Here is a 12,102-nt window from a genome sequence, read left to right as displayed (position 1 = left end):
TACACTGTTATAGGCAGATATTTGAGTGTGGACAATAAGTCCCTCTAGTCTCAGGTCCAAGGCTGAGCATCTGTTTTCCAAAGATTATAAGGGAACTTCCCTTTTAGCTGAAAAAAACTACTTTACACCACACCCATCCCATGCTATGAACACTAGGGAAGAGGAAGTGAACTTGAAAACCATCTCTGGATGTATTAGAACAACAAGATAAGGAAAGAACGAGGCTGATATTGTGTGATGTAGTAGAGGTGAGCCCTCCCTGTGGACATCCATCCCCAGCAAGGCATTTTCCAATGTTGAGTTGTCATGGGCCCAAGAGTCTAAGAAATCAAGCGGAAGCCAAGAGACAATGAATGGCAAAGGCCTGGGGTGGCTCAGCAGTTCAGAGCACCTGTTCCTCATCCAGAGGACCTGGGTCTGCTTCTTAGACCCACACTGTGTGGCTCACCATTACCTGTAACTCTTGCCCCAGGAGTTCTGTAGGCACCTACACATATGTGGCACACATACAGTCAAGCAGAGGAGCGCACACGCGCGCGCGCGCACACACACACACACACACACACACAGAGAGAGAGAGAGAGAGAGAGAGAGAGAGAGAGAGAGAGAGAGAGAGAGAGCTCTTTTCCCTTTTCATTTGTAAAAGAGGCAAAAGCAGCAGCAATGCTGAGGCAAAACTCTCAGGAAACCCAGGAGAATCAAGGAGGGAAAAAAACAAGAAGCTTGGAGTTACCAAAGCAGTCAGACTTTGAGAAAGCAAAATCCCAGAGAGAAGAAACAGGGAAGGAAGTAACCCTGCCATGTAGATCCCTTCCTCCTCAAGACCTCAGTAGTGGGAAAGCTATGGAAAGGCCATGGTAAAAGCGCACCCAAAAGAAGAGAATATCCTCCAGTTTCTATAATTTTAAGAAATATCCAAAAGTCAGTCAAACATTACCAGGAGACAAAAAGGAAAAAAAGCCAACAGAAACAGACCCTCAACTGGTCCACACACAGACTTAATAGAAAGAGGCCTTAACTGATATTCAACTGAATAAGTAACAAAACAACAAAACTCACAAATAAATCTGATCAATGAATAACACTGTGAATGTGAAATTAAAGATTCAATAATAAAATAATAAGTTCAAACAACAGTTATGGCACAGCTGAGAGATACTAAAGTGAGAGACAACCAGAAGACAGCATGAGAGGCTAGGGCAAAAAAAAAAAAAAAATGATAAAAGAATGATGAAAAGTCTAGTGTATATTTAACTAGAATCTGAAAAAAAATCAAAGAAAATGGGACAGATAAAAAAAAAAACTGATGGGGGGGGGGGCTGGTGAATGAAGGACACTCGGCCAGGGTCACTTGCCCAGGGTGGGGAGGAGAAACTATTGGCCAGCTCTGGTATATGGGTTAATTTAAGAAAAGCTAGCTAGCAACAGCCAAGCTAAGTCTAGGCATTCATATGTAATAATAAGACTCCATGTGTGATTCACTTAGGAGCTGGGTGGCAGGCCCCCCTGCAAAAGAGAAAAACATAACACAAAAGGCCACAAGGAGAGATGCCCCACAGTAGAGCAGGTCCCTAGAGCAGTACTGCTCTGGTCCAGCCTGATGAGATTTCAGAGCCAGGTAACTGAGTTAGTTATCTGCATTTCAAACCAAAGTTCCTTCCTCACAGGGATGCAAAAAATGCCAGCATCCCAAAAATGCCTATTTTTCCATCAAAAGTTGCCAAACATACAAAGAAACACAAAATAAAAACAATAATATGAAACAAAGCCAACTATTTGAAACTTACCAAGAGCTAACAAATATGTCATAATTCACAGGCAAAGAGATTAGAAATCCTTTTGTATTAGTTAGGGTTTCTATTGTTGTGATATACAACACTATGACCAAAAATAACCTGGGGAGAGAGGGGTTCATTTTAGTTTACAGTTGTAGTACATCATCTAAGAGAAGTCATGACAGGAACTCAAGGCAGCAGTGTGGGGCAGGAGCTGAGGCAGAGGACACAGAGGGGTACTGCTAATGGGCTTGCTCCTCGTCACATGTTCAGCCTCCCCAAGGGTAACACCATCCACACAATGGGCTGGGCACTCCCATATCAGTTATTAATCAAAAGAAAAAATGCCCACAGACCAATTTAGTAGATAGAGCATTTTCTCATTGAGGTTCTCTCTTTTCAAATGACGCTAGCTCCGGCTCAGCAGTTCTCAACTTGTGGATCTTGACCCCATTGGGGGTGTCACCTAACACCATCAGAAAACACAGATATTTACACTCTGATTCATAGCAATAGCAAAATTACAGATATGAAGTAGAGACAAAAATAATTTTATGGTTTGGAGTCACTACAACATGAGGAACTGTATTAAAGGGTCTCAGAATTAGCTTGACAAAACAATAGACAACCAGCACAGCTCTCAGAGGGGCTACAGAGACTGCTCAGTTGGTAAAGTCCCTGCAGTGCAAGCACAGAAACCTGAGTTTGATCACCAGAATCCACATGAGAAAGCCCAGTATAGCGCACACGCTTGTAATGCCAGGGCTGGGGAGGCAGAGACAGGAAGTTCTCTGGGACTTCTGGCTAGGCAGAGTAGCCAAATCAGTGAGCTACAGATTCAATAAAAAATAAAAATAAATTGAATCTCAGAAGAAGAAGAAGAAGAAGAAGAAGAAGAAGAAGAAGAAGAAGAAGAAGAAGAAGAAGAAGAAGAAGAAGAAGAAGAAGAAGAAGAAGAAGAAGAAGAGGAAGAAGAAGAAGAAGGCGGCACCAATGAAGAAATCTGGTATTAACTTCTGGCATGCACATGCATCCAGGGGTGAACACACATGCACACACACATACTTTGAGTGCTCTAATAACTATATTCCTTCTTTTTTCCAACAGAGTTGGAGGAAACAGATTGAACAATGTCAATTAGCAGCATGAAGATAACAGGCCCAAGCAAAATGGAAAACCAGTGTCTAAGAACAAAATACAGCAGTTGGGGTAAGAGACATACCAGACCTGCAGAAGAAAAGTTGAGATGAGTAAAACAGCAACAGAAACTATCCAAAACCAAACACAGAGAGAGGCGGCCTTGAGCTACAGCCAATCTGCAAATAACTGAAGTCCCTGGAAAGGGTAACACAGAGGAGAAAAGAAAAACATCTGAAGAAACTAACGACTAAAATTTCTCTAAGTTATATGAAAAGTGTGAATTCCCACATCCAAGAAACTTGATGAACCAAAAGCCAAGAAAACCACATTAAGGCACATCATAATCAAACTACCTTACATAAGTCATAAAAATGATACCTTAAAAGCACATTTTTTAAAATCACATTGACAGAGACATTTTTTATATATTATTTCTCAAAAATAAAGCAAGTGGGGCTAACAAGATGACTCAGTAACCTGCCACCAGCCTGACAAATCAAGTTCAATACCCAAAGCCCATATGTTAGAAACAAAGAACCTATTTCTGCAAGTTGTTCTCTGACCTCTGCACCCACTCTGGCATGTGTGCAGCCACACACAGGAAAAATCAACTCAAGTGAAGAGACAAAAACCCTACATCTTTGAATATTAACGTATTTGAAAAGTAACTTCAGGGGCTGGAGAGACAACTCAGTGGTTTAGCACCCACAAGGTGTTTCACAACCACTGGTGACTCCAGTTCTAGGGGTTACATAGATAGACATGCAGGCAAAACACTCGTACATATAAAAATAAATACGCCTTAAAAAAAGCAATTTCAGAGAATATATACTTACGCTCTCCCATAAGAAAGGCCAGTCAATGACTCTGAACACAGAAAGTTTTTAACACAAACTAGACTTTCATAAATTTTCAAATATCTTGCAGTCATTTAAAATAACTAACCAAGACCAACAAATAAATCCAGAAAAAGTACAATACCTAATTTTGTCTTAAGGGTCTTTACATTCTCAAGTTCTTGCTCCAATTCCATTATGTTGAATTCCACTGATGAAGACAGACCTGGGAAAGCAAAAGTATTTGTAGATGTAGCAGCGGAAGCATTAACACTAGATAGAGAGCAGGTAGATCACTAGCTAAAACACAAAGCATCTGGGACTCACTGACAGCTGGGGAGAACAAATGCTGCTGTGAGTCTCATGAAAGCTCACCATTTAGAGCCTCCGTTCTCAGCCCATGGGTTGAGACCCCTCTGGAGGTCAAACGACCCTTTCACGGGGTCCCATAGGACCATCAGAAAACACAGATACTTCTGATTTGTAACACCATCAAAATTACAGTTACAAGTAGCATTGAAAAATTGTTTTTGGTTGGGGGTCACCACAACATGAGGACCTATATTAAAGGGTCACGGCATTAGGAAGGTTGAGAACCACTGTAGAGCATCCAAGCTCTTGATGACTGAAAACCACATTTCTTAGAAAAATGAGGGCTGGAGAGATGGCTCAGAGGTTAAGAGCCCTGGCTGCTCTTGCAGAGGTCCTGAGTTCAATTCTCAGCAACCACATGGTGGCTCACAACCATCTGTAATGAGATATGGTGCCCTCTTCTGGCCTGCAGGCACATGTGCAGGTAGAACATTGTATGCATAATAAATCTTATTTAAAAAAAAAGAAAAGAAAAATGTCTTTCCTTGCTTGATCTACGACATTAATCTTTTTTATGTGCTTACTACAGCAAGAACAAGGGATCAAGACCTTCCACTCTCTAGTTTTTCCCTAAGATGACAATCATCACCAGTGTGGCCGGTGCTTCCATGGCTTCCTTCACATTCTTATTTAACTTCTGTCTTACATATGGGTTTTCTCACTCATCCAAATTCTTAGACAAATGTCAAACCAGAAACATTAGTTGACCGTTTGCTGTTGCCTGTCAACAAACATTTCCCAACAGCTAAGTATGCATGCCACAATCTGGATGTGCTGTAACTTCACTCAGCATCATTCTGGTGAACACTAACGTAGCCAGTTCCATTTGCTTCTATTATTTCTGTGAGACAGATTTCCAAACTTCAGAATGGTGGGCCATTTGCAGTTTTAAAAGCTTTTTAAAGTTTACACTCCCTAAATGTTTTTATATACTATAATAATTCAAATTATTGTAATAGTTTCAACTTCTACCAATAGCTTTTGAAAATCCCTATTTTCAAAATGCCTATGTCATCTCTAGCACTGGGTGTGGCCAACTGTTGAACTTTTGCCAAAGTGCTGTGATGGGGAATGTACTACTGTGTATGTTTATCTTATTGTTAAATAAAATACTGTTTGGCCAATGAGACAGCAAGTTACATGGAACTAGGAGTCAAAGAGGATTCTGGGAAATGTAGTAGAGAAGTGCTGATCCAGGCAGGAAGTGACATAGCAAGGAGACTCATTTAAGCAAAGGAGAAACAGGAAGGGCCCTCTTTTCCCCTCCGCTCCTGCTCCAGCAGCACGATGTGATCCACTGGACAGGAGGGACACCAACAAGGCGTCTGATAAGGTAAGTCTTATAAAATATATAGATTTATGATAATTAAGACTGAGCTAGCAGATGAGAATCCTAGTCATTGGCCAAGCAGCTTTAAACCTAATACAAGTTTCTGTGTATTCATTTGGGCCTAACTTGGGCTGGCGGCTGTCGTAAAGTTCACACATGGCAGTGGGGCTCAGGAGGCTTTTGGCAGAAAGATCTATTGTAACAGTGCTGGGCTACTTAAATGCACATTTTCCTAAATGCATCAGATCACATCTCATGTTTCTCAGGTGGATTTCCTCATTCCTACTTTCTACTTGTCTCGCCAGTGTTCTGTGTACAGTATCCTCCTGTCCTTTCTGCTTGATCTCTAAATCCTGAAACAGATAAATTTAAATCCCCAGATACAAATGTGCCAGGTTAGGTTTCCTCCACTGTTAAATGATTATTTTCATTATGAATGTGCATTTGGTTGCTGAAGGTCTCCCTTATTATATCTCTAAGACTGTTACATGTTTCTTATAAAACATCTTACCATCTCATTATGATCATTTTCTTTAAAAATGTTCTGCAATGTAAATTCTGTTTTGACAACTTTAAAGTTTTCCTTCCATTTTACTTGCCCGGCGTGTGTGTGTGTGTGTGTGTGTGTGTGTGTGTGTGTATGTATGTGTTTGTTTCACTGCAATCATTCTCTAGCTAAATCTTTTTTAAAGATTTTACTTATTTATTTATTATGTATACAATATTCTGCTTCCATGTATATCTGCACACCAGAAGAGGGTACCAGATCTCATAACGGATGGTTGTGAGCCACCATGTGGTTGCTGGGAATTGAACTCAGGACCTCTGGAAGAGCAGCCGGTGCTCTTAACCTCTGAGCCATCTCTCCAGCCCTCTAGCTAAATCTTATTTGAAGTTTAATCTCTATTAGTTAAGAATTCATTGGTAGCCAGTAGGTGGTGGTGCACGCCTTTAATCACAGTGCTTGCGAGACAGAGGCAGGCAGATTTCTGTGAATTCAAGGCAAGCCTTGTCTACAAAGTGAGTTCCAGGACAACCAGAGCTGTTATACAGAGAAATCCTGTCTTGAAAAAACAAAACCACAAAGCCTCAGACCCATGGGAAAATTGATAGCAAAGCCTTCCTTCCAGGTCTAAGTGCAAATGTTGATTGTGAGTGCATACAAAGGTCCACCATAGCTTTCTTCCCCAGGACTATTTATGGCCTGCAGGCTAATACCCTACAGAGACTGCTACTACTCACATTAACTAAACCTGCTTCCTTTTTCAGCTCTATACAATAACCCTGCCTCCCTATTCAACTCAATATGATAAACATACTGAGTTTTACTTGCTTTGTTTTCCCCATCAGAGAGCCCAGTCCAACCGAATTCAATTTCTTTCTGTGTCTGTCTTTTCTTCATTGAAACTTAGAAATAAGAAAACAGGCCAGAATGACAAGAATAAGTAAAGTATAAGAGACAAGAATGTCAGAGTCGCCTTCAGTCAGGTCTGTCCCTGGAGCCTTGATGAACACAGCACAGCAGGGAGAAGTCAACCTAATCATCTAGACCCCAGAATGAAAGTTCAAGAGTGCTTCCTTCCTCCGCTAGGAAATGTGAAAGGGAAAAAGAAAACTGCAAAGCTTTGCTTTATCAGAGAAAAGGCAGCGGGACCTGAGCAAGATGATGTGCTAAGGAGCCCACTCTCATTCACTCTGTTCTCCCACTCAGTTCACCCTGTGACATTCAGTAAAATGCACTACCTGCTTTCAGAACAACTCAGGACATCAGCTTGCCACACACTATTTGTCTTAGTTTTCAGTGAATTTTAAAAGTTTTGTCCTTATCAGAATGAAATGTCCACAAAGCTCAGTGTCAAGCATTTGCTTGCACTTGTTTTAATGCCTGCTTCTTCCTAATGCCACCTCACCAAGAGGTGTTTTGCTGATTCTTCATGCCTCGTGGTGGCCAGGAAGCAGAGAGGGAGGAATCACAGACAGAATACCCTTTCAATGACATGACTCCAGCTTCTTGAAGCTAAGATCTACCTTCTAATGCAGTGTGCATTCTCAACTTGTGGATCACAACCCTTTTCCATGGGTTGCCTAAGACCATCAGATAACACGGACATTGACAGCACAATTCATAATAGTAGCAAAATTACACTTACAAAGAAGCAACAAAAATAATTTTCTGATTGGGGGTCACCACACCATGAGGAACTATATTAGAGGGTCTCAGCATTAGGAAGATTGAGAACGCCTACTCTAACATTTGCAGCATCTTGCAAACTAGCACCACCAGCCAGGGCCTTTAGTCATGAGGCTACAGCTTCAGCACTGCTTTTGAGACATCTGCAGCAATTCTCAGTCTTACCCCAGGAAGGTCTGCTTGTCAATGACATTTGTAAACTGTACAGGATCTTTGTTGTGAATACATGTCTATGCAGTGTTGGAAATACGGTGAGCATTTGCAATACCAAAATTCATACATCAGATGAGAACAATTGCTTGATCCTGTCATTTTCTTCATGTTTTCTCTCTTATCCCTGTCTGGAAGGAATGTCTTGTTAGCTAGAGACTATCTCTATTAAAGGGGTCTCTAAAATTCTTACCTCTTATACTTATTTTTGTCATTCTGGCTTATTTTCTTATTTCTAAGTTTTAAGAACCCTTTCTGTGACTTGATGGCCCAGGTGATAGAGCCTTGGCCTTTCTCCTCCTTGTCCATCTGAGGGTATGAGGAGTGTTTCTTCTTGAGTCATTCTTCCTCCATACACCCCATATCCACACAAGCCCATGTGGGCTTGTGTTCATATGGGAGGCTTTCCCCAGTCCCCAATCTTGGTTGTTTGGTTTTAAGAATGAAGCTCTGAGGAGTAAATGATGGTTTGAACTTCAGACAAGATGAGTTTCACATAGAGAGTCCAGTGATTCCCTATTGCTAGAGCTGTAGAGCTTTCCTCCTGAGCAACCTCCTTGTCAAATAAAGTTCAGCTGTACAAGTGGGGAAGGACAGAGCCTAGTATTTTTGTCTGTAGGCACCCCCACCCTTCTGCTATGACGGACAAGAGGCATGTGCCTGGCACCTTGGATGGAGCAAAGGATGTGGAGATTAAGCCACTTCATGACAGTTTTTCCCTTTCTTAGTGCATACTACCCCACCTGGTGGGGCCACTTTGTGACTTTGGGAGATTCTAAGGAATAAATCAAGCACAGATGACTTAGGAATGGGCTTCTTTTGTTCTGTTAAACTGGCTAATTCCAACATTTTCCTGTCTGCTAAATTCCAAATTTTTATTGTGGTTTTTTTCTCCTTGGAATTTTCTGTCCTCTTAGGTTTATGATTCTCTGAACCTCACTGCTGTCACTCCTCACTGCATGAACTCATCAGGATGCTTCCCACTAAGTCACAAACCCAAAGTTTGGATTAGAATTTAGAAGAGCAAGCCTATATGTGGTTTTCCAGCAGCTCAACAGTGACATCAAGGGACTAAACTGTGCCTCCCACAAGCTAGACTGATGTGAGGAATGGGGCTTTTCCCTCTGGGCAGGGCAAATGTGTGGACTATTTATTATTCTACCTTGACTTTATTTCGTCGTTTCCTTCTTTCCCCAGCTACAAGAACCTTTGTTGATTCTTTCCTGGGGTTCAGTGGGTACTTCAGTGCTTACCTTCTCATTTGTAGTTCCCCTATTGGGATAGATTTTTCATTATAATGTCAGTATAAGCAGCCTTAGCCTACAGCCTGCTTTTATGTATAGACTACTGTGTCAAGGTAAAACTCTCACTACCACGTTGGCTAATCATTGCCTTATGGCTTCTCACCCTTTCCTCCAAATCCTCATCTTGCTGAAATATTATTTCAAGACTAATGCTACATTTTTCTTTCAATGTAGAAGTTAGAATTATCTGGCATAAGTTCAGTTCTCCATGCAGAGGTGTGAAATGAAGACATGAATACTGGTTTTTTTGCCCTAATCAGTAAGTAACATCTTGGGGAATGTGTGTGTAAAACCCTTTACAACTGCATATGTTATTTAGTGGCCTGTTACAAGTTGCAGATGGTAAATTGATGCTGAACTATCTATTATTATTTTTTTCTGAGACAGTGTTTCTCTGTGTAGCTTTTGGAGCCTGTCCTGGAACTCGCTCTATAGACCAGGCAGACCTCAAACTTAGAAATCCACCTGCCTCTGCCTCCCAAGGGCTGGAACTAAAGGCATAAACCACCACTGCCTGGAAGTTTTTTTTTTAAGAAAGAAAAAACAGCCGGGCGTTGGTGGTGCATGCCTTTAATCCCAGCCCTCGGGAGGCAGAGGCAGGCTGATCTCTGTGAGTTTGAGTGCCAGGATAGGCTCCAAAGTTCACAGAGAAACCCTGTCTTGAAAAACCAAAAAAAAAAAAGAAAAAAAAGAAAAAGAAAAAAGAAAGAAAGAAAGAAAGAAAGAACACAAGAAACACATACACACACAAACAAAACCCATTTAAAAAATCAGAAACCATAATATACAAGCAAATGAGTAGTAACACACACACACACACACACACACACACACACACACACAATGCCCAAACAAAGCAATAGGAGACAAAAGTCTACAAAAATAGCATTAAGTTAATTTTGTTTTATTTTGTTTGATGGTCATCTACTGCTGAGCCTGAGGCCTAGCCTTAAGTATTAATATACTCAATGACACTCCACTGAAGAAAACCAATTTTTCTTTGCAAGTAGTTTGTCAATTGGAGATGGTTTCTTGGTCAGGGATGGGAATTTGCATCTACTTTCTGCTCTCAGTGCTAGGACCTGTCTGGCTTAAGCCTGTGCCAGCCCTGTGCACACTGCTACAGTCTCTGCGGGTTCATATATTCATTCATCAGTCACACTGCCTAGGGATTGGGATTGGGCATCTTTAGGTAAGCATTATTTTATCTACCTCAAGGAATTCTTTTTTTTTTTTTTTTTTTTTTTGAGCTCCAGGTAGTTTTGTTTTCTAATATACCTCCTTGGCCCATCTTGTTACTTTTGCAGGTTAGGTACAAATTCTGTCTAACTCTCCAATTAACTAGTAAGTAGGTCTCAGTTGTCAGGTGATCCTCTTCTTCCCTGGCCCTAAAAAAAGTGCTCCTCTTCTGTTTTCTGTCTTTACTGGTGCTTCCTTTACACCTAATTAGGTCAGGTGGTCCTTCAAACAACTTGGGACTAATGGGCAAGGAGCCAAAAGAACTGACTCAGAAGGCTAACCTGAGTACTAGGGCAAACAATGACCATTCTCAAGCAAAGGACTGCTAAGCCACGTAGGTCTCAATATGGAGATCAAAAGCCTTCTTTCCTAAGTCCCTAGAAAAGTCACACATCCTCAGTCCCCTAGTTGTCCTCCTCTCATTTCTGACCATCTTCAGAGACAGAGATCCAGTGCCACATGTTGGCTAAAAGTTCCATGATGTCTCCAGAGTGCCTTGGCTTCATTATTTTATTCATTAATATCCAAGTTATATTTTTACAAGAGTAGGGCTCAATATAGCACAGCAATAACTCAGGCATTGTGACCCAAAGCTACACAGCTTGACTACAAATTTAGTTTGGAGATTCTAGCAACCAAAGCAAAAGAGAAGCAATTAGGTTACAAAGTTAGTGGGCATCTCCAAAGGAAACAGAACTTACAAAGGACAGCACAGCACTGTAGGACTATCAAGTATCTTTAAATCAAAGTGCAAATTAGCTAACAGTGATATTTTACTTCCAGTAATCAGTTTGAGGCTTGGCGAATAATTTATGGATATTCTGAACTTTGAAAGAGAATGGCTACCGGGACAGTGTTCCTGTTGTCAATTTGAAATTAAGTGAAGAGACCAGTAGTCTACCTTGTGATGTTGTCTACAGAGCTCAATACAAATGTCTTTAACACTGAATGCATGCTTCCTCAAAGAAAAATAGCTGAAGTGACATTTTTTTTAAATTTTATTCTGTGTGTGGGGGTGCTTTCCTGGCATGTATGTCTGTGCACCACATGCGTGCAGTACCCTCAGAGGCCAGAAGAGGATTTGAGACTCCCTGTTGCTGGAGTTATCAGTGGTGGTAAGCTGTTGTGTGGGAGTGCTAGGAATTAAACCAGGTCCACTGGCAAAGCAACCAATGAGCTATCTCTCCAACCCCCTGAAGTCACATTTCTAAAATGTGCTATTATTTTAGGTAGCCCAACACCAGACACACAAGAGGTAATTGGTAAGTACTATCTTTCACATAAAAATCAAAAACATATTCCTACTGTCCTCAGATAAGTCACCTGAAATAACAGCTTTCCTGGGCATTCCCTTCCTTCATTACATGGTAATTAATAACCAAGTAAAAAGTGAGCTTTGTGGGATAGAACCCTTCATTATAAATAACCAAAGGCAACAATGGCTAGTATGAGGACTTATGACATGCTGTAAACAAACACTCAACTACTGCATAAATTTAAGTTGCATCAAAAATGAAAATACCCTAAAAACTATATTATCATTATTTTATTTTAAAACAAACCTAAAATGTTCGGTGTCAGCATTGTCTAGTCAATAAGTCAAATTGTAGACAAAAACCTGTTTAGACAAGTCCTGAAAAATAAAAAGGGATTCTCCAAGAAAACCACAAAGCAGCTCATTTAAGGTCAATTTCACGGTATTATT

General features: G+C 40.9%; 1 protein-coding gene across 9 annotated transcripts in view; it reads right to left on the bottom strand.

Annotated features, from left to right (window-relative positions):
• The window catches only part of Lmbr1 (limb development membrane protein 1), a 135,048-nt gene that overhangs the window by 35,529 nt on the left and 87,417 nt on the right, over positions 1-12,102 (bottom strand). For all 9 annotated transcript variants that reach the window (XR_004770972.1, XR_004770973.1, XM_027428644.2 and 6 more), the window contains one exon: positions 3,897-3,977. Coding sequence is in view for 7 of the 9 variants with exons in the window: in XM_027428644.2 (XP_027284445.1) it covers positions 3,897-3,977 (81 nt within the window). In the remaining 2 variants the exon portion in view is untranslated. The remainder of the gene's footprint in view (positions 1-3,896; positions 3,978-12,102) is intronic.

Source organism: Cricetulus griseus, chromosome 8 (genome assembly GCF_003668045.3).
Source record: "Cricetulus griseus strain 17A/GY chromosome 8, alternate assembly CriGri-PICRH-1.0, whole genome shotgun sequence".
Lineage (NCBI taxonomy): Eukaryota > Metazoa > Chordata > Mammalia > Rodentia > Cricetidae > Cricetulus > Cricetulus griseus.
This window is presented reverse-complemented; position numbering and strand designations above follow the sequence as displayed.